This window comes from Serinus canaria, chromosome 13 (genome assembly GCF_022539315.1).
Source record: "Serinus canaria isolate serCan28SL12 chromosome 13, serCan2020, whole genome shotgun sequence".
In the NCBI taxonomy this organism is placed as follows: Eukaryota; Metazoa; Chordata; class Aves; order Passeriformes; family Fringillidae; genus Serinus; species Serinus canaria.
The window spans coordinates 2383847-2411768 of NC_066327.1; the positions used below are offsets into that span (position 1 = coordinate 2383847).

At 54.9% G+C, this 27922-nt stretch overlaps 3 protein-coding genes across 7 annotated transcripts in view; all 3 read right to left on the reverse strand.

The window, feature by feature from the left end:
- The window catches only part of LOC103817433 (protocadherin beta-15-like), a 40443-nt gene that overhangs the window by 3598 nt on the left and 8923 nt on the right, over window positions 1-27922 (reverse strand). Inside the window, exon 3 of one of the 5 annotated variants that reach the window (XM_050979597.1) lies at window positions 19644-21289. The exons of 1 other annotated variant lie outside the window; for it this stretch is intronic. In XM_050979597.1, coding sequence (XP_050835554.1) covers window positions 20966-21289 — 324 coding nt within the window. In that variant the 3' untranslated portion in view covers window positions 19644-20965. Of the gene's footprint in view, window positions 1-19643; window positions 22430-24498; window positions 26877-27922 lie in introns of those variants that run through there. 3 more of the 5 variants (XM_050979598.1, XR_007778727.1, XM_050979595.1) reach the window with 3 other exon arrangements.
- On the reverse strand, window positions 542-18906 carry LOC127060130 (protocadherin-16-like). Its single transcript, XM_050979847.1, is given in 5 exon segments — window positions 542-4499; window positions 4502-4729; window positions 4780-4969; window positions 7228-8678; window positions 17917-18906. Coding segments are annotated over 5 exon segments (5289 nt in total). The 3' UTR covers window positions 542-2069.
- On the reverse strand, window positions 10405-14356 carry LOC127060103 (protocadherin beta-15-like). Its single transcript, XM_050979594.1, is given in 1 exon segment — window positions 10405-14356. A coding segment is annotated over 1 exon segment (2442 nt). The 5' UTR covers window positions 14130-14356; the 3' UTR covers window positions 10405-11687.

Below are 27922 nucleotides of genomic sequence, written 5' to 3' on the forward strand. Positions count from 1 at the left end.
CCTCGGCTACGGAGTAGCGGATGGGCTCGGCGCGAGCGAGCGGCAGCCACAGGAAAGCAGACACACAAAGCACTTGCCTTGCGAGCGCCATGGCGTGGATGCGGCGGCGGTGTCGGTGTCGCGGCGGGTGTTGCGGGCGAATCCCGGCGGAGAGCGGCGAAGTGCGGGGTGGTTGCCTTCTCTCGCTGTCTGGGATTCCGGCCGGCGCTCCGTAACGCAGCCGGGGTGTACCGGCAGCGAGTTACACGGGGCAGCGCTCGCTGCCGCAGCCGCTGCCACCTCCGCCGAGCTGCGCTTGGCTGGTCTAGGATGAACTGAGCTGACTCAGAGCCGAACTGAGGAGGTCTGGTCGGTGCTTGCTCGGGCTTTGGCGCTCCGAGCTCGGCCGCCTCCGCCGCCGCAGCCGCTCGGCGTCGCCTTGGCCGAGGGCACCACCCAGCGGTGCGCGCTGGGACTGCAGCCGCCGCAGCCCGTAGCCCGCGCTGCCGCTCGGCCCGGCCCGCGATCCCGAACCCACCGGGACACCCGGGGCCAGCAACGGAACGCGGCCTTCACCAGGAAAGCCTGAAGACGAGGCTGAGCTCACAACCACCAAGCGCCTTGCTCGACAGCACAAATCTGTCGGAGATAGGGAGGTTCTAAATGCACGGACATGCCAATGAGCACTCTCCCGCCTGCACCTCCACTCAGGAGCTGTACCCGCCCAACATTGCTTCTGTGAAGGAGCACAGTGAGAAAGAGACTGGCAGGATTTTCAAAACCCTTCAAGGAGCTTTCCCAGAAAGAAAGTCCCTAGAAAGTCTTTCGCCTCCACAAAAAGATTAAAGGTGTTCTCTCGAATTCAGTTTAACATTCTGTGCTTAATTGTTAAATTCAGAGGTTTACAAGTTTAAATGTTACACTGTATAACTTCAGCACAACACTCCGCGAGGCTTTCTGAATATTCCACGCATCACGGACATTATTCAAACAACCAGGTATTATATGCCAGGTTGCACTGCTTCTCTAGAGGAAAAAGGCTAAACAATGCCCAGTACAGGTGCGAGAGTAGAAGAAGGAAGGGCAAAATGCAGAATGTACATGCTCTAGCACAAATTGACACAGTCATGTTGGAATACTTTCTAGTCCAAGCTAGAAGCAAATGTATTCAGAAATAAGAATGTGAAAGAAAAATCAAAGTCCTGCTTTGGAGGTCTTTATGTGATCTTCAGAATATTATTGTTGATGGACATGTGGCATTTTCATGTAGACAAAGACAATGGATATGTTTTCATGAATCTGTACAGTTATAGGCTGACCAAACTCAGATGGTCCTGACGCTGATGTATTTCAAAGGCAATCCCAAGGAGACAGTACACCAACCCAAATCTTATAGGCCAAGAGGAAATTTTCTTGAGTGTTTTGCTGCTCTGCTCTGCCCTGGAAGGATCAAAACTGCAGCCTTCTTGCCTGCAGACCTAGAAAGGACTGCAGTGCAGTGGCTGGATGGGAGCAACACCCATTTTCACTGCGCAGCACTAGTGAAGCATCTGCAGATGCCCAATGGTCATGCCAACAGATGCACAGAGAAAAAAGTGTAACACATAGAGCCCACATATCTAAGGCAGAGACATCCAGAATCCCAGAAAAAAAAAAAACAACTTGTGCTAACAGAACATGGTGATTCAGTATTTAGAACTACCTTGTATTTCTGGGGAAAAGGCCGGTCTGTCATATCAGCAAGTGTGACATCAGTGTTCACAACAGTGCCACTGAGCTATAACAAAGAATAAAAAATTCTGATGTAACAGGAAGAGACACAAGAGCAAAGGGTGAGCGCATTATTAAAGGCTATTAGAAATGGCTAGGAAAGAGGGGTAATATCCTACTGCCTGAGGGAAAGAATCAGAGTATCTTTTTTCATTATTTGAGTTTTCGGAGAAGAAAAAAATTTTACATTGACTTGGAATTTTTGTAGATTGGCTACGTGACTTAGAAATATATTTACCGTGGAGGATCAATTCCCACATGCTGCAGCCAGGATCCCCTCCCCACATGGGTCATGAAGCCTCTGTCTCTGCAGACTACAGCTAAGTGAAGGAAAGAGCATTGAACTGTCCTGCAGAGAGAGTGCCAGCACTGTCTGGGGCCATGTCCTCGGTGCTGACAGGGACAGCGGGGAAATCCTGTTCCTCATCGGGGCCCTGGCCCTCGGCGCAGTGCTGTGGGGGCAGGCTGGGCAGGATGGGCTTGAGGAATCTGAACTCGCTGTTGCCCGAGCCCGTTGTCAGGCTGATCTCGTAGCAATAGGGGCGGGGCAGGGTCCCTGTGGCGGCTGCATCGGCCAGGCCGCTCTGCAAGGTGTCGGCAGCATAGAGCACATGGCCGGCCTTCAGCTCCTTCCTCCTGCACACCTTGCGAGCCAGCAGGACTGCGGTGGAGATGAGGAAGAGAAGGGAGACAAAGACCAAGGCAAGGATTAAGTAGGTGGTCAGGGAGGCGTCCTGATCCTCGGTGGGTGGGCTGGCGTGCGGGAGGCGCACGTCGGAGAAGTCCTTGAGCAGGAGAGCGCTCAGAGCTGCCGTGGCTGAGAGCGGGGGCTGGCCGTTGTCTCTGACCAGCACAAGGATCTTCTGCTTGACGCTGTCTCTCTCTGTCACCGGCCTCCTCAGACGCACCTCGCCGCTCTGCAGGCCCACGGAGAAGAGCCCCGGGTCGGTGGCCCTCAGCAGGTGGTAGGAGAGCCAGGCGTTCTGTCCCGAGTCGGCATCGACGGCCACCACTTTGCTGATGAGGTAGCCCGCCTCGGCCGACACGGGCACCAGCTCGCTGGAGGCCGGGCTGCTCTCCTGGGCCGGGTAGAGCACGAGCGGTGCGTTGTCGTTCTCGTCCAGCACCACAAGGCGGACGGTGACGTTGGCTCTGAGCGGAGGAGAGCCCGCGTCAGAGGCACTGACCGTCACCTCGCTCTGCCTCAAGTGCTCGTAGTCCAGGGGCCGCAGCACAAACACGTGCCCGTTCTCCGAGTTCACCGAGATGCAGGAGCACCGGGCCCGCTCTGGCCCTTGCTCTGGTGCCAGCGAATAGCTCACCTTGGCATTCAGCCCCACGTCAGCATCTGCAGCGCTCACGGCTCCTACAAACACCGTGCCGACGTTGTTCTCACGCACGTACATGGTGTAGGAGGTCTGGTTGAAGACGGGCGCATTGTCATTGACGTCCGAGATGTCCACGGTGAAGGTGTGCGTGCTTGTGAGAGGAGGCGAGCCCGCATCTGCTGCCGTCACCCTGAGCACGTACTGAGGCGTCTCCTCGCGGTCCAGCGCGCTCACTGTCACCAGCTCATAGTAATTCTTATAGGCTGGCCGCAGGGAGAAGAAGAGCTGATCCTCCAGGGCACAGGAGATCTTCCCGTTGGCACCAGAATCCCGGTCCCTGACCGTGAACAGGGCAACCACCGTGCCGGGCACTGTGTTCTCGGGGAGGGGACTGCTGAAGGAACTGACCACCAGTTCTGGGGCATTGTCATTCACATCCACCACCTCCACCAACACCTTGCAGATTGCTGAGAGGCCCCCTCCATCTATAGCTCTCACACGGAATTCATGATGCTCTGCTACCTCAAAGTCCAGAGGTTTTGTGATTTTAATTTCACCACTTATGGGATCAATCACAAATGCTGCGTCACTCTGTCCCACTGCCTGGCTGAGTTCATAGGAAATATCCCCATTAACTCCTTCATCTGGATCAGTTGCTGTAACAGTCAAAACCACAGAGTTTTCTGGAATGTTTTCTAAAATCTTTGTCATGTACTCCTCCTGTGTGAATTTGGGAGCATTGTCATTTGCATCCAGAATGACGATTTTCACTTCTGTTGTGCCACTCCTGGGAGGAGAGCCCCCATCCACAGCAATAAGACTTAAACTCATCTCTGCCTGTTCCTCTCTGTCAAGTGGCTTTTCCAGGACCAGTTCAAGATATTTCTTGCCTGAAATCCCAGTCCCATAGGATGCAGTAAAGTAGTCGTTCTCGGGAGAGATGCTGTACTCCTGGACTGTGTTGCTGCCAATATCGAGGTCCTGAGCACCCTCCAGTGGGAAACGAGAACCTGGGTCACTAGTTTCTGGAACCTTAAAAGTCACTCGTTCATCAGGGAAAATAGGGGAATGATCATTGATATCGTCCAGAGTCACCTCGACCCGAAAGAACTGGAGGGGATTGGAGAGGAGCAGCTCGAAGGGGAGCATGCAGGTGGCCGACTGGGCGCACAGCTCCTCCCGGTCCAGCCTGCCCGCCACGACGAGGCGGCCCGAGGCGCGCTCTAAGCGAAAATGCTGCCGGCCGTCCTCCGAGACCAGGCGGGCGCGGCGAGCCGAGAGCTGCGCCGGCGTCAGCCCCGCATCCTCCGCCAGCTCGCCCACCACGGAGCCGCTTTCCGCCTCCTCGGCTACGGAGTAGCGGATGGGCTCGGCGCGAGCGAGCGGCAGCCACAGGAAAGCAGACACACAAAGCACTTGCCTTGCGAGCGCCATGGCGTGGATGCGGCGGCGGTGTCGGTGTCGCGGCGGGTGTCGTGGGCGATTCCCGGCGGAGAGCGGCGAAGTGCGGGGCGGGCGCCTTCCCTCGCTGTCTGGGATTCCGGCCGGCGCTCCGTAACGCAGCCGGGGTGTACCGGCAGCGAGTTACACGGGGCAGCGCTCGCTGCTGCAGCCGCTGCCACCTCCGCCCGGCTGAGCTGTGCTGGTCTAAGCTGAAAAGAGCTGGCTCTGAGCTGAACTGGCTGTGCTGGTCCGAGCTTGCTCGGGCTGTGGAGCTCCGGGCTCGGCCGCCTCCGCTGCCGCAGCCGCTCTCGGCGTCGCCTTGGCCGAGGGCACCACCCAGCGGTGCGCGCTGGGACTGCAGCCGCCGCCGCTCGCAGCCCGCGCTGCCGCTCGGCCCGGCCCGCGATCCCGAACCCACCGGGACACCCGGGGCCAGCAACGGAACGCGGCTTTCACCAGGGCAGCCTAAAGACGAGGCTCAACCCTGAACGACCAAGCTGCATTCCACTACAGGAGAAACCGCACGGTGATAGGACCTTGGTGACAGCGCGTGCATTTCAAAGAACACTCTCGGCTGCATCTCCACGCTCAGGAACTGTTCCCACCCAAAATTGCTTCACACAAGGGACACAGCGAGAAATAACACGCCGAAATTTGAAAAGGCTTGAAGGATCTTTCCAGAAAGAATGACTTTTCAAAGAGTTCTGTTTCCACTAAATCTGTCAGAGTGTTCTCTTTATTTCAGTCTAACACCTTTTTTCTGCTTCTAATCACAGAATTATACCTATTTACAATGGTAAACTGTATCAGGTCAGCACAACACAGCGTGATGCAGACCTTTGGAGCACTTCATGCATTGCCGACATTTTTCAAACGGCCAGTTATTTTAGATGGTGTTGCAGTCCTTCTCTAGAGAAACAGGCTCAGTACAATGCTCAGTTCTTTTTAGAGGAGAAAGGTTAAACACGGGAATGCAAATTCTCAGTCACAAACACAGAAAATCATGTAGGGACAGCTTTCTAGTCTCATCAAGAAGTCCTGGAATTCAGGAAAAGTAGTGAAAAGAGCAACGTCAATGTCTTTTTTAAAAAGTTCTTAGTAAGAGCCTGGATGGGAGATGCAGGACTCCAGTCAGCTTTTCAAAACACAGTTTATCGTATCCAAGATATTACAGCAGTCCAGGGTCGTGGCCACCAGAGCCTGTGCCTACAGCTGTCAGCTCCAGCTGCAGACAAGCCTGAAAACCCTTTAATTTTGCTTCCAATGCATGATATAATTTTCTTTGCTGAGCATCTTAATACATAAGAACCGCCTTATATCTTAACTTTTACCTACAGCCTATAATAACTACTACAATTACCATATTCATGTTGGTATTCTCCAATTACTAAAAGTTAGTCTGTCACAGTTTATGCTAGAAGCTGTTTTTCAGTTTTCTTGCAGTGGAAAATTCTGAGACCTTTTTTCCATTTGCAATATTGGCATGTCTGTTTGCCTGTGGTATTTTTCTGCTTGGTAAAAACATTTTCTCTTTGAGGTGAGTTTATCCTTTGCTCTAAGCCATAAAAACCCATTCTAACAAACATACCCTTTGCCTTCTTAGTTAGCCAGTAAGACTGGCTCAGCAATTCTTTTCATCTATATCAAAATTTGCTTTCATTTCTATTCATTCTTCAGAGTCTACATTCAGAAATCCTTCTGCTAAGCAGACATATCTGTGAGACTTTCTTGTCAAACTTTCATCCCTCCCAACACTTCTTGACTCCACCTTCCAATAATTTTCTTTTAGTATTTGTAGAGTTTCCCGTCAATGCATTCAATGCAATGAACATGTTTCTGTTACATGTTACAGCTCTATTCAGTTCTATATTCTACCCTAATACTGTTTGTGCTGCTGTATTTCCAAGGCAATCCCGAGTGCACAGAATATCCAAGCCCTTCTTATAAGCCAAAGGAAGCTTTTGTTGTCCACTTTGTTGCCCTGCTGTGAGCTAGATAAGGAAGATGAGACTCTGTTGTCAAAGGGTCCAAATCAGCTCCTTCTCTGCTCGGCTGGCACTGCCTGTGTTGCAGTGGCAGGGTGGGATCAACTCCCTGCTTCACCAGGCAGCACTGCTGAAGCATGTGCAGATATCAAATGCATGAATGAAAATGAAAGCTTCTCTTGTCTGTCATAATGACAAGAAAGCAAAGCAAAGAGAGAGCACATCTCAGACAGACATATCCAAAATCTGGGAAAGAAAGGGTCTAATGCCACGTGATATGCCGTCTCAGTACTTGCAATTTCCTTGCTTTCCAGAAGTGCAAAAGGGCTTTTTGCATTTAATTGCTTTTTTGCAGTGGGAATATGATATGTTTGGACAACTGTGACATTATTTAAAGCTCAGAATAAAAACATTTTATGACTTTTCAGACACAAGAGAAACCAGTACCTAGCAGTGAGGGCTAACCACATACAAAAAGACTATCAGAAATGGCAGTAAAATAGCTGAAGCAAATTACTAAAAAAGTGAGAGAACCTTCGACACCTTTACTCTCATTGCTGTTGTTTGGAGTGGCAGATTGTGTTTATTATGAAGAGAATTTGAAGAATAATGGTTGAATCGACTGCAAACACAGATAAACGCTGGAGGGACAAATGCCTTTTCTGCAGGCTGAATCCCCTCCACCCAAGATCCCTGAAACATCTGTCTCTGCAGACCCCAGCTAGTTGAAGGAAAGAGCATTGAACTGTCCTGCAGAGAGAGTGCCAGCATTGTCTGGGGCCATGTCCTCAGTGCTGACAGGGACAGCGGGGAAATCCTGTTCCTCATCGGGGCCCTGGCCCTCGGCGCAGTGCTGTGGGGGCAGGCTGGGCAGGATGGGCTTGAGGAATCTGAACTCGCTGTTGCCCGAGCCCGTTGTCAGGCTGATCTCGTAGCAATAGGGGCGGGGCAGGGTCCCTGTGGCGGCTGCATCGGCCAGGCCGCTCTGCAAGGTGTCGGCAGCATAGAGCACATGGCCGGCCTTCAGCTCCTTCCTCCTGCACACCTTGCGAGCCAGCAGGACTGCGGTGGAGATGAGGAAGAGAAGGGAGACAAAGACCAAGGCAAGAATTAAGTAGGTGGTCAGGGAGGCGTCCTGATCCTCGGTGGGTGGGCTGGCGTGCGGGAGGCGCACGTCGGAGAAGTCCTTGAGCAGGAGAGCGCTCAGAGCAGCCGTGGCTGAGAGCGGGGCCTGGCCGTTGTCTCTGACCAGCACAAGGAGCTTCTGCTTGACGCTGTCTCTCTCTGTCACCGGCCTCCTCAGACGCACCTCGCCGCTCTGCAGGCCCACGGAGAAGAGCCCCGGGTCGGTGGCCCTCAGCAGGTGGTAGGAGAGCCAGGCGTTCTGTCCCGAGTCGGCATCGACGGCCACCACTTTGCTGATGAGGTAGCCCGCCTCGGCCGACACAGGCACCAGCTCGCTGGAGGCCGGGCTGCTCTCCTGGGCCGGGTAGAGCACGAGCGGTGCGTTGTCGTTCTCGTCCAGCACCACAAGGCGGACGGTGACGTTGGCTCTGAGGGGAGGAGAGCCCGCGTCAGAGGCACTGACCGTCACCTCGCTCTGCCTCAAGTGCTCGTAGTCCAGGGGCCGCAGCACAAACACGTGCCCGTTCTCCGAGTTCACCGAGATGCAGGAGCACCGGGCCCGCTCTGGCCCTTGCTCTGGTGCCAGCGAATAGCTCACCTTGGCATTCAGCCCCACGTCAGCATCTGCAGCGCTCACGGCTCCTACAAACACCGTGCCGACGTTGTTCTCACACACGTACATGGTGTAGGAGGTCTGGTTGAAGACGGGCGCATTGTCATTGACGTCCGAGATGTCCACGGTGAAGGTGTGCGTGCTTGTGAGAGGAGGCGAGCCCGCATCTGCTGCCGTCACCCTGAGCACGTACTGAGGCGTCTCCTCGCGGTCCAGCCCGCTCACTGTCACCAGCTCATAGTAATTCTTATAGGCTGGCCGCAGGGAGAAGAAGAGCTGATCCTCCAGGGCACAGGTGATCTTCCCGTTGGCACCAGAATCCCGGTCCCTGACCGTGAACAGGGCAACCACCGTGCCGGGCACTGTGTTCTCGGGGAGGGGACTGCTGAAGGAACTGACCACCAGCTCTGGGGCGTTGTCATTCACATCCACCACCTCCACCAACACTTTGCAGATTGCTGAGAGGCCCCCTCCATCTGTGGCTCTCACACGGAATTCATGATGCTCTGCTACCTCAAAGTCTAGAGGTTTTGTAAGTTTGATTTCACCAGTTTTGTGATCAATCACAAATGCTGAATCACTCTGTCCTACTACTTGGCTGAGTTGATAGGAAACGTCCCCATTAGTTCCTTCATCCTGATCAGTTGCCTGCACAGTCAGAACCACAGAGCCTTCTGGCATATTCTCCAAAACTTTCCCAATGTAACGATCTTGCGTGAATATGGGTGCATTGTCATTTACATCTAAAACGATAATAGAGATCTCGATCACCCCACTCTTGGGAGGAGAGCCACCGTCCTCAGCAATAACACGGAAACCCATCTCTGCTTCCTGCTCTCTGTCGAGCAACTTTTCCAAAACAAGTTCAAGATATTTGTCATCATTAGCCCCACTTCCATAGGAGACACTGAAATACTGGTTCTCGGGTGTAATGGTGTACTCCTGGACTGTGTTGCTGCCAATATCGAGGTCCTGAGCTACCTCAAGAGGGAAACGAGAACCTGGGTCACTCCTTTCCAGTATCTTAAAAGTGACTCGTTCATCGGGGAAATTTGGCGAGTGGTCATTTATGTCTTCGAGAGTCACCTCGACCCGAAAGAACTGGAGGGGATTGGAGAGGAGCAGCTCGAAGGGGAGCATGCAGGTGGCCGACTGGGCGCACAGCTGCTCCCGGTCCAGCCTGCCCGCCACGACGAGGCGGCCCGAGGCGCGCTCTAAGCGAAAATGCTGCCGGCCGTCCTCCGAGACCAGGCGGGCGCGGCGAGCCGAGAGCTGCGCCGGCGTCAGCCCCGCATCCTCCGCCAGCTCGCCCACCACGGAGCCGCTTTCCGCCTCCTCGGCTACGGAGTAGCGGATGGGCTCGGCGCGAGCGAGCGGCAGCCACAGGAAAGCAGAGACACAAAGCACTTGCCTTGCGAGCGCCATGGCGTGGATGCGGCGGCGGTGTCGGTGTCGCGGCGGGTGTTGTGGGCGATTCTCCGGGGAGAGCGGCGAAGTGCGGGGCGGGCGCCTTCCCTCGCTGTCTGGGATTCCGGCCGGCGCTCCGTAACGCAGCCGGTGTGTGCCGGCAGCGGGTGACAAGGGGCAGCGATCGCTGCCGCAGTCGCTGCCACCTCCGCCCGCCTGCTCCGTGCTGGTCTAAGCTGAAGAGAGCTTGGCTGAGCTACGCTGGGCTGGGCTGGTCTGAGCTTGCTCGGGCTGTGGCGCTCCGGGCTCGGCCGCCTCCGCTGCCGCAGCCGCTCTCGGCGTCGCCTTGGCCGAGGGCACCACCCAGCGGTGCGCGCTGGGACTGCAGCCGCCGCCTCTCGCAGCCCGCGCTGCCGCTCGGCCCGGCCCGCGATCCCGAACCCACCGGGACACCCGGGGCCACCCAACGGAACGCGGCCTTAACCAGGCCAGCCTACAGACGAGGCTCAGCCCAGACGTACAGAGCCTCATCACTATGCAGGACGAAATGAGAGATAGGACGATGGTGACAGCACGGGCATTCCAATGAACTCTCTCCGCACTGCAACTCCATGCTAAAGACCTGTACCCACCCAACATTGCTTCAGACGTGGGACATAATGAGACAGTTAATAGCAGACTTAAATATTTCTTGTCAGGTCTTTCCTGGAAGGAACGTCTCTGCAAAGACCATGTCACCAAGAAAGTAGCTTGGCTGCTGTCTTTATTTCAGTCTGACAAAATTTTCAGTTTCTAAACCCAGAGTCATACCAATTTACGTCGTTAAACTATACAACTTCAGCACACCGCAGAGTGTGTGACAAGCTTTCCAAGTATTTCATGCATCACAGACATCATTCAAACAGTCACTTATTCTAGATGTGGTGGCAGTTCTCTAGAGGAACAGGGAAGGTAATGCTCAAACACAGCTCTGAGAGCAGGGTAAAGGGAAAAAAGGAGAATGCAAATGCTCTAACACATATGGAGAAAGTAATTTGTGGACAGATTTCTAGTCCTAAAGTAAAATATAGGATTCTGTAAAAAGAATGAGGAAATGAAACTCAAAGTACTTTTTTCCAGTTGCTTTCAAACTTTCAAGTTCTTGATTTTACCCTCAGAAATTTCTTTGATGGACATGTGGAATTATCATGCCCACAAAGATAGTGAATAATTTTTAATGGCTCTATATAGTTATAGCCTGTCCAAGCACAGGTTAATGTGACATTGCCATATTTCCAAGGCAGTTCCAAGGAGACAGAACACGAAACCTACTTATATAAGACAAAGAAAGAGACCATTGCGCATTTTGCTGCTCTGCTGTGTTTTGGAGTGCTCTGCTCCGTTCTGGTAGGATCAAAACCCCAGTCTACTTTCATGCAGAGCTGGAATTGCCTTCATTGCAGTGGGTAGATGGAACAAGTTCAGAAATTCAGTGGGCAGCACTAATGAAGCATCTGCAGATGCACAATGGCCATACAGACAGACCTACTGGGAAGAAAGTGTAACAGACAGAGCCCACACATCTCAGACAGAGACATCCAGAACCGCAGAGAGAAAAAGGCCCATGCTAGTAGAACATCATGAAACAAAATTCAGAACTACCTCACTTTTCTAGGAAAAGAGCTATGTGTCATATCAGCAAGCCTGAAATTCATCTACGCAACATTGACAATGAGCTATAACAAAAAATAAGAAGTCAAAAGTCAGCTCTGAAAGCAAGAGACACAAAAACATAGACGGGAGAGTGTTATTAAAAACTATCAGAAATGGTTGTGAATCGGGTCTAGTATACCACTGTGTGAAGGAGTGAATTTGAATATCTATTTATTCTTATTGGCATTGTTGGAGAAGAAAACAAATTTTACTCTGATTAAGAATTGGCAGAAAATGACCTTGACAATTGTGAAAAAATTTTCTCTGGCAGAACCATTGCCACTAGCTGCAGACTGGATACGCTCCCCACATGGGCCATGAAGCCTCTGTCTGAGCAGGCCCCAGCTAGTTGAAGGAAAGAGCATTGAACTGTCCTGCAGAGAGAGTGCCAGCATTGTCTGGGGCCATGTCCTCAGTGCTGACAGGGACAGCGGGGAAATCCTGTTCCTCATCGGGGCCCTGGCCCTCGGCGCAGTGCTGTGGGGGCAGGCTGGGCAGGATGGGCTTGAGGAATCTGAACTCGCTGTTGCCCGAGCCCGTTGTCAGGCTGATCTCGTAGCAATAGGGGCGGGGCAGGGTCCCTGTGGCGGCTGCATTGGCCAGGCCGCTCTGCAAGGTGTCGGCAGCATAGAGCACATGGCCGGCCTTCAGCTCCTTCCTCCTGCACACCTTGCGAGCCAGCAGGACTGCGGTGGAGATGAGGAAGAGAAGGGAGACAAAGACCAAGGCAAGAATTAAGTAGGTGGTCAGGGAGGCGTCCTGATCCTCGGTGGGTGGGCTGGCGTGCGGGAGGCGCACGTCAGAGAAGTCCTTGAGCAGGAGAGCACTCAGAGCTGCCGTGGCTGAGAGCGGGGGCTGGCCGTTGTCTCTGACCAGCACAAGGAGCTTCTGCTTGACGCCGTCTCTCTCTGTCACCGGCCTCCTCAGACGCACCTCGCCGCTCTGCAGGCCCACGGAGAAGAGCCCCGGGTCGGTGGCCCTCAGCAGGTGGTAGGAGAGCCAGGAGTTCTGTCCCGAGTCGGCATCGACGGCCACCACTTTGCTGATGAGGTAGCCCGCCTCGGCCGACATGGGCACCAGCTCGCTGGAGGCCGGGCTGCTCTCCTGGGCCGGGTAGAGCACGAGCGGTGCGTTGTCGTTCTCGTCCAGCACCACAAGGCGGACGGTGACGTTGGCTCTGAGGGGAGGAGAGCCCGCGTCAGAGGCACTGACCGTCACCTCGCTCTGCCTCAAGTGCTCGTAGTCCAGGGGCCGCAGCACAAACACGTGCCCGTTCTCCGAGTTCACCGAGATGCAGGAGCACCGGGCCCGCTCTGGCCCTTGCTCTGGTGCCAGCGAATAGCTCACCTTGGCGTTCAGCCCCACGTCAGCATCTGCAGCGCTCACGGCTCCTACAAACACCGTGCCGACGTTGTTCTCACGCACGTACATGGTGTAGGAGGTCTGGTTGAAGACGGGTGCATTGTCATTGACGTCCGAGATGTCCACGGTGAAGGTGTGCGTGCTTGTGAGAGGAGGCGAGCCCGCATCTGCTGCCGTCACCCTGAGCACGTACTGAGGCGTCTCCTCGCGGTCCAGCGCGCTCACTGTCACCAGCTCCTAGTAATTCTTATAGGCTGGCCGCAGGGAGAAGAAGAGCTGATCCTCCAGGGCACAGGTGATCTTCCCGTTGGCACCAGAATCCCGGTCCCTGACCGTGAACAGGGCAACCACCGTGCCGGGCACCGTGTTCTCGGGGAGGGGACTGCTGAAGGAACTGACCACCAGCTCTGGGGCGTTGTCATTCACATCCACCACCTCCACCAACACCTTGCAGATTGCTGAGAGGCCCCCTCCATCTGTAGCTCTCACAATCAGCTCATGAGTTTGTGCTGCCTCAAAGTCCAGAGGTTTTGTGATTTTAATTTCACCAGTTCTGGAATCCATCACAAATGCTGAATCCCTCTGACCAACCACTTCATTTAGTTGATAGGAGATGTCCCCATTAGTTCCGGCATCCTGATCAGTTGCCAGCACAGTCAGAACCACAGAGCCTTCTGGCAGGTTTTCCAGAACCTTCCCACTATAACCCTCTTGCGTGAATATGGGAGCATTGTCATTTGCATCTAGAATGATAACAGAGACCTCGATGGTTCCGCTTCTAGGAGGAGAGCCTCCATCTACCGCAACAACACGGAAACCCATCTCTGCCTGCTCCTCTCTGTCCAGTGGCTTTTCCAGAACAAGTTCAAGATATTTGTCACCATTATTCCGACTTCCATAAGAGACACTAAAGTACTCCTTGTTGGGAAAAATACAGTATGCCTGGACTGTGTTGCTGCCAATATCGAGGTCCTGAGCTACCTCAAGAGGGAAACGAGAACCTGGGTCGCTAGTTTCTGTGATCTTAAAGCTGACTCGATCTTCCCGGAAAAGAGGCGAATGGTCATTGATATCCTTCACAAACACCTCGACCCGAAAGAACTGGAGGGGTTTGGAGAGGAGTAGCTCGAAGGGGAGCATGCAGGTGGCCGACTGGGCGCACAGCTCCTCCCGATCCAGCCTGCCCGCCACGACGAGGCGGCCCGAGGCGCGCTCTAAGCGAAAATGCTGCCGGCCGTCCTCCGAGACCAGGCGGGCGCGGCGAGCCGAGAGCTGCGCCGGCGTCAGCCCCGCATCCTCCGCCAGCTCGCCCACCACGGAGCCGCTTTCCGCCTCCTCGGCTACGGAGTAGCGGATGGGCTCGGCGCGAGCGAGCGGCAGCCACAGGAAAGCAGACACACAAAGCACTTGCCTTGCGAGCGCCATGGCGTGGATGCGGCCGCGGCGGTGTCGCTGTCCCGGCGGGTGTTGCGGGCGAATCCCGGCGGAGAGCGGCGAAGTGCGGGGCGGGCGCCTTCCCTCGCTGTCTGGGATTCCGGCCGGCGCTCCGTAACGCAGCCGGGGTGTGCCGGCAGCGGGTGACAAGGGGCAGCGCTCTCTGCCGCAGTCGCTGCCACCTCGGCCCAGATGCGCTTGGCTGGTCTAAGATGAACTGAGCTGAACTGAGCTGGGCTGGTCTGAGCTTGCTCGGGCTGTGGCGCTCCGGGCTCGGCCGCCTCCGCTGCCGCAGCCGCTCTCGGCGTCGCCTTGGCCGAGGGCACCACCCAGCGGTGCGCGCTGGGACTGCAGCCGCCGCCGCTCGCAGCCCGCGCTGCCGCTCGGCCCGGCCCGCGATCCCGAACCCACCGGGACACCCGTGGCCAGCAACGGAACGCGGCCTTCACCAGGCCAGCCTACAGACGAGGCTCAGCCCTCAACGGCCAAGCGCCTTGCTCGACGGACAAAGTGCACTGAGACAGGGAGTTTGTAAAAGCGTGGACTTGCCAATGAACTCTCTCCTGCCTGCATCTTCACGCTCATTTACTCTACCCACTCAGCATTGCTTTATTCAAGGAATATAGTTATGAAAAGAGTCGCGGAACCTTGAGGAATCTTGAAGGCGCTTTCCAGCAAAGAACGTATCTGCAAAGATTTCTGTCTCCACAAAAGGAGGTTAGATCTTCCCTTTATTACACTACTACACATTTTTAAAAATTGTTCAACTTGGTGGTTTAGCAGCTTTCAATGTTAAACTGTGTAACTTTAGCACAATATAGTGTGTGGGAGGCTTTCTGAATATTCCATGCATCACAGACATTATTTAAACAACCAATTATTCTAGTAGGGTGGAAGTACTTCTCAAGAGCAACCAACAACATAATGTTCAGTACATGGAGAGGAGAGGAGAGGAGAGGAGGAGAGAGAGGGAGAGGAGAGGAGAGGAGAGGAGAGGAGGAGAGGAGAGAGAGGGAGGAGAGGAGCAGAGGAGAGGAGACGGAGAGGAGGAGAGGAGATGCGGAGAGGAGAGAGAGGAGAGAGAGGAGGAGGAGAGGAGAGGAGAGAGGAGAGGAGAGGAGAGGAGAGGAGAGGAGAGGAGGAGGAGAGGAGAGGAGAGGAGAGGAGGAGAGGAGAGGAGAGGGAGGAGAGGAGAGGAGAGGGAGGAGGGAGAGGAGAGGAGAGGAGAGGAGAGGAGAGGAGAGGAGAGGAGAGAGGGAGAGGAAGAAAGTGCAAAAATGGGAATGCAAAACCTCTATCACAAAAGGATTTACTCCTGTAAGGACAACCTTCTTCTCCCAAACAGAAAGAACTGAATTGATAAACAAGAATGAGAAACAAAACTCAAAGCCCTGTTCTCAATTCTTCTTGGTTCTATTTTCAGAAAATTATCTTTGAAGGACATGTAACATTTTCATGCACACCACGACAATCAATATATATTCATGACTCTCTGCAGCCTACCATAAGACATCTCCTGCTGCTGTATTTCAAGACAATCTGAAAGGGACAGAACACAAAAACTACACATGGGCCATAGGAAGATTTTGTTGTGCATTTTCTTGCTCCTGTCTGCACTGAAAAAGATGAGATCCCTGTACTCATAAGGTCAAAACAGCCTTTTACTCTGCAGAGCTGGAATAGTCAGCATTGCAATGGCTGACAATGCAATGGGACAAATTCACTGTTTCACTGGGCTGACAATGCAATGGGACAAATTCACTGTTTCACTGGGCAGAATTACTGAAACATCAGCAGATGCACACTGGCCATGCAGGCAGAAATACTGAGAAAAAAGTGTAACCCACAGAGCCCACACATCTCAGGCAGAGACATGCAGAATCCCAGAAAGAAAAATTCATTTGCAAGCAGAACATCATGAGACACCATGGAGAACCACCTTGCTTTTCTGGGAAAGAGACTTTGTGTCCTTTCAGCAAGCATGAGACCTGTCTATGCAACTGTGCCAGCTGGCTGTAAAAAGAATAAGAAGTCCAAGGCCTGTTCAGACAACAAGAGATACAGGAGCAAAGGTGGGAGTGCATTAGGAAAGCCTATTAGGAGGGTGTGACAAAGTAGAAATATACCATTATCAGAGGGGGAGAATCAGAGTAACATTTTTACCTAACTTGTGTTTTTGAAGAGGAAGACAAATTTTAGTCTGACTTAGAATTTGCAGAAAATGACCTGGACAATTGTGAAAAAAATTTTCTCTGGAGGAACCATTGCTGCAGACTGGATACACCTACCACATGGGCCATGAAGCCTCAGTTAGTGCAGGTCCCAGCTAGTTAAAGGAAAGAGCGTTGAACTGTCCTGCAGAGACAGTGCCAGCATTGTCTGTGGCCATGTCCTCGGTGCTGACAGGGACAGCGGGGAAATCCTGTTCCTCATCGGGGCCCTGGCCCTCGGCGCAGTGCTGTGGGGGCAGGCTGGGCAGGATGGGCTTGAGGAATCTGAACTCGCTGTTGCCCGAGCCCGTTGTCAGGCTGATCTCGTAGCAATAGGGGCGGGGCAGGGTCCCTGCGGCGGCTGCATTGGCCAGGCCGCTCTGCAAGGTGTCGGCAGCATAGAGCACATGGCCGGCCTTCAGCTCCTTCCTCCTGCACACCTTGCGAGCCAGCAGGACTGCGGTGGAGATGAGGAAGAGGAGGGAGACAAAGACCAAGGCAAGGATTAAGTAGGTGGTCAGGTAGGCGTCCTGATCCTCGGTGGGTGGGCTGGCGTGCGGGAGGCGCACGTCGGAGAAGTCCTTGAGCAGGAGAGCACTCAGAGCTGCCGTGGCTGAGAGCGGGGGCTGGCCGTTGTCTCTGACCAGCACAAGGAGCTTCTGCTTGACGCTGTCTCTCTCTGTCACCGGCCTCCTCAGACGCACCTCGCCGCTCTGCAGGCCCACGGAGAAGAGCCCCGGGTCGGTGGCCCTCAGCAGGTGGTAGGAGAGCCAGGCGTTCTGTCCCGAGTCGGCATCGACGGCCACCACTTTGCTGATGAGGTAGCCCGCCTCGGCCGACACGGGCACCAGCTCGCTGGAGGCCGGGCTGCTCTCCTGGGCCGGGTAGAGCACGAGTGGTGCGTTGTCGTTCTCGTCCAGCACCACAAGGCGGACGGTGACGTTGGCTCTGAGGGGAGGAGAGCCCGCGTCAGAGGCACTGACCGCCACCTCGCTCTGCCTCAAGTGCTCGTAGTCCAGGGGCCGCAGCACAAACACGTGCCCGTTCTCCGAGTTCACCGAGATGCAGGAGCACCGGGCCCGCTCTGGCCCTTGCTCTGGTGCCAGCGAATAGCTCACCTTGGCGTTCAGCCCCACGTCAGCATCTGCAGCGCTCACGGCTCCTACAAACACCGTGCCGACGTTGTTCTCACGCACGTACATCGTGTAGGAGGTCTGGTTGAAGACGGGCGCATTGTCATTGACGTCCGAGATGTCCACGGTGAAGGTGTGCGTGCTTGTGAGAGGAGGCGAGCCCGCATCTGCTGCCGACACCCTGAGCACGTACTGAGGCGTCTCCTCGCGGTCCAGCGCGCTCACTGTCACCAGCTCATAGTAATTCTTATAGGCTTGCCGCAGGGAGAAGAAGAGCTGATCCTCCAGGGCACAGGAGATCTTCCCGTTGGCACCAGAATCCCGGTCCCTGACCGTGAACAGGGCAACCACCGTGCCGGGCACCGTGTTCTCGGGGAGGGGACTGCTGAAGGAACTGACCACCAGTTCTGGGGCATTATCATTCACATCCACCACCTCCACCAACACCTTGCAGATTGCTGAGAGCCCCCCTCCATCTCTGGCCCTCACACTGAGCTCATGCATGTGTGCTGCCTCATAGTCCAGAGGTTTTGTGATTTTGATTTCACCAGTTTTGTTATCAATCACAAATGCTGAGTCACTCTTTCCCACTGCCTGGCTGAGTTGATAGGAAATATCCCCATTAATTCCTGCATCTGGATCAGTTGCCTGCACAGTCAGAACCACAGAGCCTTCTGGCATGTTTTCAGAAACCTGTCCAATGTACTCGTCCTGTGTGAAGATGGGAGCATTGTCATTTACATCTAGAATGACAATTTTCACTTCTGTAGTGCCTCTTCTGGGAGGAGAGCCTCCATCCACGGCAATAAGACTGAAACTCATTTCTGCCTGCTCCTCTCTGTCCATTGGCTTTTCCAAGACCAGTTCCAGATACTTCTTGCCTGTGATCCGACTTCCATAAGAGACTCTAAAATAGTAATTCTCAGGACTAATGCTGTACTCCTGGACGGTGTTGCTGCCAATATCGAGGTCCTGAGCCGCCTCAAGAGGGAAATGAGAACCTGGGTCACTCTTTTCCAAGATATCAAAAGTGACTTGATCCTCGGGGAAAACTGGCGAATGGTCATTGATATCCTCGAGAGTCACCTCGACCCGAAAGAACTGGAGGGGGTTGGAGAGGAGCAGCTCGAAGGGGAGCATGCAGGTGGCCGACTGGGCGCACAGCTCCTCCCGGTCCAGCCTGCCCGCCACGACGAGGCGGCCCGAGGCGCGCTCTAAGCGAAAATGCTGCCGGCCGTCCTCCGAGACCAGGCGGGCGCGGCGAGCCGAGAGCTGCGCCGGCGTCAGCCCCGCATCCTCCGCCAGCTCGCCCACCACGGAGCCGCTTTCCGCCTCCTCGGCTACGGAGTAGCGGATGGGCTCGGCGCGAGCGAGCGGCAGCCACAGGAAAGCAGACACACAAAGCACTTGCCTTGCGAGCGCCATGGCGCGGCGGCGAATGCGGCGGCGGTGTCGGTGTCGGTGTCCCGGCGGGTGTTGCGGGCGATTCCCGGCGGAGAGCGGCGAAGTGCGGGGTGGGCGCCTTCCCTCGCTGTCTGGGATTCCGGCCGGCGCTCCGTAACGCAGCCGGGGTGTGCCGGCAGCGGGTGACAAGGGGCAGCGCTCGCTGCCGCAGCCGCTGCCACCTCCGCAGAGCTGCGCTTGGCTGGTCTAAGATGAACTGAGTTGACTCAAAGCCGAACGGAGCAGGGTTGGTCTGAGCTTGCTCGGGCTGTGGCGCTCCGGGCTCGGCCGCCTCCGCTGCCGCAGCCCCTCGGCGTCGCCTTGGCCGAGGGCACCACCCAGCGGTGCGCGCTGGGACTGCAGCCACCGCCGCCGCAGCCCGCGCTGCCGCTCGGCCCGGCCCGCGATCCCGAACCCACCGGGACACCCGGGGCCACCAACGGAACGCGGCCTTAGCCAGGCCCGCTTAAAGAAGAGGGTGAGTCCAGGAGGATAGAAGAGCCTCATCCCTCAGCAGGAGAAACAGCACAGGCATAGGGCGATGGTGACAGCATCAGCCTGCCAATGAACACTTTCGGCTGCATCTCCATGATCAGGAACTGTACCCCCCAACTTTGCTGCAGACATGGGACACAGTGAGAGGGTAAGTTGCACAATTCCGAAAAGTCTTGGATGGTCTTTACCAGTAATAACCAGTCTACAAAGACTTCTCTCTCCACTTAAGTAGTCATGGTGTACTCTTTATTTTAGTTTCACACATTTTTTCACTTTTTAATCCAACAATTATAACAATTCATAATATTATAACCTGCATGACTTCAGCACATCATAGCGTGAGGGATGCTTTCTGAGTATTCCATGCATCACAGACATCATTCAAACAACCAGTTATTCTAGGTGGGGTGGCAGTCTTTCTCTAGGGGAATGGGATCAGTACAGAGCTCAGTACATTTCAGAGGAGAAAGGGCAAACATGAGAATGCAAATGCTTTGAGAAAAACACAGATAATCATGTAGGAACATCTTTCTGCTCCCTTCAAGAAACCTTGTGATTCATGAACACAAATGAAAAGAACAAACTCAACGTCTTTTTTTTTAAAGTTCTTCTTGTCTCTATCTTCCAATAATTGCCTTTTAGTATTTGTGGAGTTTTCCTTCAATGTGGCCAAAACAATGAACACGTTCCTCCAGTTTTGTTCAGTTACAGTCTGTTACAGTTACATCCTACCACTGTTTGTGCTGCTGTATTTCCAAGGCAATCCTGAGGTGACAGAACAACGAAGCCCTTCTTGTAAGCCAAAGGAAAGTTTTGCTCTGCATTTTCTAGCTCTACTCTGAGCTAGATAAGGAAGATGAGACTGCTGTTGTGAAATTGTTCAAATCGGCTCCGTCCCTGCTCAGCTGGCACTGCCTATGTAGCAGTGGCAGGGTGGAAGCAACTCCCTGCTTCACCAGGCAGCACTGCTGAAGCTGGCATCCAGTGTCTGAATGAGCAAGAAATCTTGTCTTTTTTGTTGTAGTGAGAACAATTAAAGCGCAGAGAGCCCAAATCTCAGACAGAGACATTGAGAATCCAGGGAAGAAAGGGCCTAGGGCTCACGTGATGTTGTAACTCAAAACTAACAAGTTCCTTGATTCCTGAAGTACAAAAAAAGACTTTTTTGAGTTTCAGTGAGGATATGACTAGTTTGGCCAACAGTGATATTATTTATAGGTCACAATAAAAAGGTCCACTGACTTGTCAGACAGCAAGAGAAAGAAGAACACAGCTGTGAGTACTAACTGCACACATGAAGCCTGTTAGAAAGGGGAGTTAAAAAGCTGAAACAAATTCATTTAAAAAAGTTAGTGAACCTTGGTGTCTTGTACTTCCACCGATGTTTTTTGGAGAGGCAGATTGTGTTTATGCTGAAAAGAGTTTTGAGAAAGTTGGTAGCTCCAAAGGCAAACTCAGATAAATTCTAGAGAAACAAGTGCCACGTGCTGCAGCCTCGTGCACTTCTTCCCAAGGGCCATGAACCCTCTATCTGTGCAGACCACAGCTAGTTGAAGGAAAGAGCATTGAACTGTCCTGCAGAGAGAGTGCCAGCATTGTCTGGGGCCATGTCCTCGGTGCTGACAGGGACAGCGGGGAAATCCTGTTCCTCATCGGGGCCCTGGCCCTCGGCGCAGTGCTGTGGGGGCAGGCTGGGCAGGATGGGCTTGAGGAATCTGAACTCGCTGTTGCCCGAGCCCGTTGTCAGGCTGATCTCGTAGCAATAGGGGCGGGGCAGGGTCCCTGCGGCGGCTGCATTGGCCAGGCCGCTCTGCAAGGTGTCGGCAGCATAGAGCACATGGCCGGCCTTCAGCTCCTTCCTCCTGCACACCTTGCGAGCCAGCAGGACTGCGGTGGAGATGAGGAAGAGAAGGGAGACAAAGACCAAGGCAAGGATTAAGTAGGTGGTCAGGGAGGCGTCCTGATCCTCGGTGGGTGGGCTGGCGTGCGGGAGGCGCACGTCGGAGAAGTCCTTGAGCAGGAGAGCGCTCAGAGCTGCCGTGGCTGAGAGCGGGGGCTGGCCGTTGTCTCTGACCAGCACAAGGAGCTTCTGCTTGACGCTGTCTCTCTCTGTCACCGGCCTCCTCAGACGCACCTCGCCGCTCTGCAGGCCCACGGAGAAGAGCCCCGGGTCGGTGGCCCTCAGCAGGTGGTAGGAGAGCCAGGCGTTCTGTCCCGAGTCGGCATCGACGGCCACCACTTTGCTGATGAGGTAGCCCGCCTCGGCCGACACGGGCACCAGCTCGCTGGAGGCCGGGCTGCTCTCCTGGGCCGGGTAGAGCACGAGCGGTGCGTTGTCGTTCTCGTCCAGCACCACAAGGCGGACGGTGACGTTGGCTCTGAGGGGAGGAGAGCCCGCGTCAGAGGCACTGACCGTCACCTCGCTCTGCCTCAAGTGCTCGTAGTCCAGGGGCCGCAGCACAAACACGTGCCCGTTCTCCGAGTTCACCGAGATGCAGGAGCACCGGGCCCGCTCTGGCCCTTGCTCTGGTGCCAGCGAATAGCTCACCTTGGCGTTCAGCCCCACGTCAGCATCTGCAGCGCTCACGGCTCCTACAAACACCGTGCCGACGTTGTTCTCATGCACGTACATGGTGTAGGAGGTCTGGTTGAAGACGGGCGCATTGTCATTGACGTCCGAGATGTCCACGGTGAAGGTGTGCGTGCTTGTGAGAGGAGGCGAGCCCGCATCTGCTGCCGTCACCCTGAGCACGTACTGAGGCGTCTCCTCGCGGTCCAGCGCGCTCACTGTCACCAGCTCATAGTAATTCTTATAGGCTTGCCGCAGGGAGAAGAAGAGCTGATCCTCCAGGGCACAGGAGATCTTCCCGTTGGCACCAGAATCCCGGTCCCTGACCGTGAACAGGGCAACCACCGTGCCGGGCACCGTGTTCTCGGGGAGGGGACTGCTGAAGGAACTGACCACCAGCTCTGGGGCATTGTCATTCACATCCACCACCTCCACCAACACCTTGCAGATTGCTGAGAGGCCCCCTCCATCTGTAGCTCTCACAATCAGCTCATGAGATTGTGCTGCCTCATAGTCCAGAGGTTTTGTGATTTTAATTTCACCAGTTATCGGATCAATCAGAAATTCTGAGTCACTCTGACCAACCACTTCATTGAGTTGATAGGAGATGTCCCCATTAACTCCTGCATCCTGATCAGTTGCCTGCACAGTCAGAATCATAGTGCCTTTTGGCATGTTCTCCAAAACCTGCCCTTGATACACCTCCTGTGTCAATTTGGGAGCATTGTCATTTACATCTAGAATGACAATTTTCACTTGGGTAGTGCCAGTCCTAGGAGGAGAACCCCCATCTACTGCAATAACACTGAACCCCATCTCTTCCTGTTCCTCTCTGTCAAGCGGCTTTTCTAGGACCATTTCAAGATACTTCTTGCCTGTATTGCGACTTCCATAGGAAACAGTGAAATACTCGTTCTCGGGAGAGATGTTGTATGCCTGGACTGCGTTGCTGCCAATATCGAGGTCACGAGCCCCCTCCAGTGGGAAAAGTGAACCTGGCTCGCTCGTTTCCAGGATCTTAAAAGTGACTCGGTCTTCTCGGAAAACTGGCGAATGATCATTGATATCCTCCAGATCTACCTCGACCCGAAAGAACTGGAGGGGATTGGAGAGGAGTAGCTCGAAGGGGAGCATGCAGGTGGCCGACTGGGCGCACAGCTCCTCCCGATCCAGCCTGCCCGCCACGACGAGGCGGCCCGAGGCGCGCTCTAAGCGAAAATGCTGCCGGCCGTCCTCCGAGACCAGGCGGGCGCGGCGAGCCGAGAGCTGCGCCGGCGTCAGCCCCGCATCCTCCGCCAGCTCGCCCACCACGGAGCCGCTTTCCGCCTCCTCGGCTACGGAGTAGCGGATGGGCTCGGCGCGAGCGAGCGGCAGCCACAGGAAAGCAGACACACAAAGCACTTGCCTTGCGAGCGCCATGGCGTGGATGCGGCGGTGTCGGTGTCGGTGTCCCGGCGGGTGTTGCGGGCGATTCCCGGCGGAGAGCGGCGAAGTGCGGGGCGGGCGCCTTCCCTCGCTGTCTGGGATTCCGGCCGGCGCTCCGTAACGCAGCCGGTGTGTGCCGGCAGCGGGTGACACGGGGCAGCGCTCGCTGCCGCAGCCGCTGCCACCTCCGCCCGGCTGAGCTGTGCTGTTCTAAGCTGAAAAGAGCTGGCTCTGAGCTGACCTGAGCTACGCTGGGCTGGGCTGGGCTGAGCTTGCTCGGGCTGTGGCGCTCCGAGCTCGGCCGCCTCCGCTGCCGCAGCCGCTCGGCGCCGCCTTGGCCGAGGGCACCACCCAGCGGTGCGCGCTGGGACTGCAGCCGCCGCCGCTCGCAGCCCGCGCAGCCGCTCGGCCCGGCCCGCGATCCCGAACCCACCGGGACACCCGGGGCCACCAACGGAACGCGGCCTTAGCCAGGCCAGCCTACAGACGAGGCTCAGCCGAGAAGGTGAGAAAAGCCTCATTCCTCAGTAGGAGAAATCACACAGGGATAGGGCCATGGTGACATAACGGGTATGCCAATGAACACTGTACTGGCTGCATCTGCACATGCAGGAACTGTACCAACATTGCTTCAGTCAAGGGACACATCGAGAAGTCAACTCGCACAATTTTGGGAAGTCTTGAGAGGGCTTTCCCAGAAAGAACGTCTCTAAAAAGACTTCTGTTGCCACAAAAGTTGTCAGAGTGCTCTCTTTATTTCAGTCTAACACCTTTTTTCACTTTTTAATCACACAATTATAGAAATTTATAATATTAAACTGTCTAAGTTCAAAACATCACAGCGTGAGGGAGGTGTTCAGAATATTTCATGCATCACAGACATCCTTGAAACAACCAGTTATTATAGATGGGGTGGCAGTCCTTCTCTAGAGCAAATGGCTCAGTACATTTCAGAGGAGAAAGGGCCAACATGGACATGCAGATACTCTGACACTAACACAGAAAATAATTAATGGACAGCTTTTTAGCCCCATCAAGAGGTCTTGGGATTCAGGAGCAGCAATGAAAAGACCAATCTCAATGTCTCTTTTTAAGTTCTTCTTTATTCCTCATGCCAATAATACTCTTTTAGTATTTGTGGAGTTTTCCTTCGCTGCATTCAATGACAAAGAACGTGTTTCTACAACTCTCTACATTTACAGTCTACCCTACCACTGTTTGTGCTCCTGTGTTACCAAGGCAATCCCGAGGTGACAAAACACCCAAGCCCTTCTCATAATCCAAAGGAAGATTTTGTTGCTCATTTGGTTGCATCTCTACTCTAAGGAGATAGGAAGATAAGGAAGATGAGACTGCTGTTCCAAAAGTGTCCAAATCACCTCATTCCCTTCAGAGCTGGCGCTGCCTGTGTTGCTATGGCAGGGTGGGAGCAACTCCCTGCTTCACCAGACAGCGCGACTGACGTGTCTGCAGATATTCAATGTCTGCATGGACACACATAGTAACAAGAAAGCAATGCACACAGAGCTCACATCTCAGAGAGAGACATCCAGAACCCTGGGAAGAAAGGGCCTAGTGCCCACAAGACATTGTGACTCAGTAGTCATGACTTCTTGCTTTCCCGAAGAACAAAAAGGGCTTTCTGCTTTTCAGTAATGATGTGATTTGTATGGCACCAAGAGACATTTTCTTAAACCTCAGAATAAAAAGTTCCACTGTCTTCTCAGGCAGGAAGAGAAACAGGAGCATAGCTGTAAGTGCTAACTACACAGTTAAAGCTTACAGGAAATAGAAGTAAAATAATCGAAACACATTAGTAACTAAGAAAGAAAACCTTCGCTTCTTTTCCTTCCTTCTTTGTTTCTTGGATAGGCAGATATTTTTGTGGATTAGAATATGCAGGAAATTCAATTGCAAATACAGATATACTCAGGAGGAAACATTCTCATATCCTGCAGGACAGATCCTGACCTCCCAAGAGCCATGAAGCCTCATTCTGTGCAGGCCCCAGCTAGCTGAAGGAAAGAGCATTGAACTGTCCTGCAGAGAGAGTGCCAGCACTGTCTGGGGCCATGTCCTCGGTGCTGACAGGGACAGCGGGGAAATCCTGTTCCTCATCGAGGCCCTGGCCCACGGTGCAGTGCTGTGGGGGCAGGCTGGGCAGGATGGGCTTGAGGAATCTGAACTCGCTGTTGCCCGAGCCCGTTGTCAGGCTGATCTCGTAGCAATAGGGGCGGGGCAGGGTCCCTGTGGCGGCTGCATTGGCCAGGCCGCTCTGCAAGGTGTCGGCAGTATAGAGCACATGGCCGGCCTTCAGCTCCTTCCTCCTGCACACCTTGCGAGCCAGCAGGACTGCGGTGGAGACGAGGAAGAGAAGGGAGACAAAGACCAAGGCAAGGATTAAGTAGGTGGTCAGGGAGGCGTCCTGATCCTCGGTGGGTGGGCTGGCGTGCGGGAGGCGCACGTCGGAGAAGTCCTTGAGCAGGAGAGCGCTCAGAGCTGCCGTGGCTGAGAGCGGGGGCTGGCCGTTGTCTCTGACCAGCACAAGGAGCTTCTGCTTGACGCTGTCTCTCTCTGTCACCGGCCTCCTCAGACGCACCTCGCCGCTCTGCAGGCCCACGGAGAAGAGCCCCGGGTCGGTGGCCCTCAGCAGGTGGTAGGAGAGCCAGGCGTTCTGTCCCGAGTCGGCATCGACGGCCACCACTTTGCTGATGAGGTAGCCCGCCTCGGCCGACACGGGCACCAGCTCGCTGGAGGCCGGGCTGCTCTCCTGGGCCGGGTAGAGCACGAGCGGTGCGTTGTCGTTCTCGTCCAGCACCACAAGGCGGACGGTGACGTTGGCTCTGAGGGGAGGAGAGCCCGCGTCAGAGGCACTGACCGTCACCTCGCTCTGCCTCAAGTGCTCGTAGTCCAGGGGCCGCAGCACAAACACGTGCCCGTTCTCCGAGTTCACCGAGATGCAGGAGCACCGGGCCCGCTCTGGCCCTTGCTCTGGTGCCAGCGAATAGCTCACCTTGGCGTTCAGCCCCACGTCAGCATCTGCAGCGCTCACGGCTCCTACAAACACCGTGCCAACGTTGTTCTCACGCACGTACATGGTGTAGGAGGTCTGGTTGAAGACGGGCGCATTGTCATTGACATCCGAGATGTCCACGGTGAAGGTGTGCGTGCTTGTGAGAGGAGGCGAGCCCGCATCTGCTGCCGTCACCCTGAGCACGTACTGAGGCGTCTCCTCGCGGTCCAGCGCGCTCACTGTCACCAGCTCATAGTAATTCTTATAGGCTTGCCGCAGGGAGAAGAAGAGCTGATCCTCCAGGGCACAGGCGATCTTCCCGTTGGCACCAGAATCCCGGTCCCTGACCGTGAACAGGGCAACCACCGTGCCGGGCACCGTGTTCTCGGGGAGGGGACTGCTGAAGGAACTGACCACCAGCTCTGGGGCATTGTCATTCACATCCACCACCTCCACCAACACTTTGCAGATTGCTGACAGCCCCCCACCGTCTCTAGCCCTCACACTGAGCTCATAAGTGTCTGCTGCCTCAAAGTCCAGAGGTTTTGTGATTTTAATTTCACCAGTTATGGGATCAATCACAAATGTTGAATCGCTCTCTCCCACGGCCTGGATTAGCTGATAGGAGATGTCCCCATTAACTCCTGCATCTGAATCTGTTGCCTTAACAGTCAGAACCACTGAGCCTTCTGGCATGTCCTCTAACGCCTTTGCAATGTAACGCTCTTGTGTGAATATGGGAGCATTGTCATTTGCATCTAGAATGATAATAGAGATCTCGATGGTCCCACTCCTAGGAGGAGAGCCCCCATCTACGGCTATAACACTGAAATCCATCTCTGCCTGCTCCTCTCTGTCTAGTGGCTTTTCCAATACAAGTTCAAGGTATTTGTCACCATTAGTGCGACTTCCATAGGACGCACTTAAATACTCATTTTCGGGCGAGATGCTGTAAGCCTGGACTGCGTTTCTGCCAATATCGAGGTCACGAGCCACTTCCAGTGGGAAATGAGAACCTGGCTCGCTCGTTTCCGGAATGTGAAAAGTGACTCGTTCCTCGGTGAAGACGGGTGAATGGTCATTGATGTCCTCCAGATCTACCTCGACCCGAAAGAACTGGAGGGGATTGGAGAGGAGTAGCTCGAAGGGGAGCATGCAGGTGGCCGACTGGGCGCACAGCTCCTCCCGATCCAGCCTGCCCGCCACGACGAGGCGGCCCGAGGCGCGCTCTAAGCGAAAATGCTGCCGGCCGTCCTCCGAGACCAGGCGGGCGCGGCGAGCCGAGAGCTGCGCCGGCGTCAGCCCCGCATCCTCCGCCAGCTCGCCCACCACGGAGCCGCTTTCCGCCTCCTCGGCTACGGAGTAGCGGATGGGCTCGGCGCGAGCGAGCGGCAGCCACAGGAAAGCAGACACACAAAGCACTTGCCTTGCGAGCGCCATGGCGTGGATGCGGCGGCGGTGTCGGTGTCGCGGCGGGTGTCGTGGGCGATTCTCCG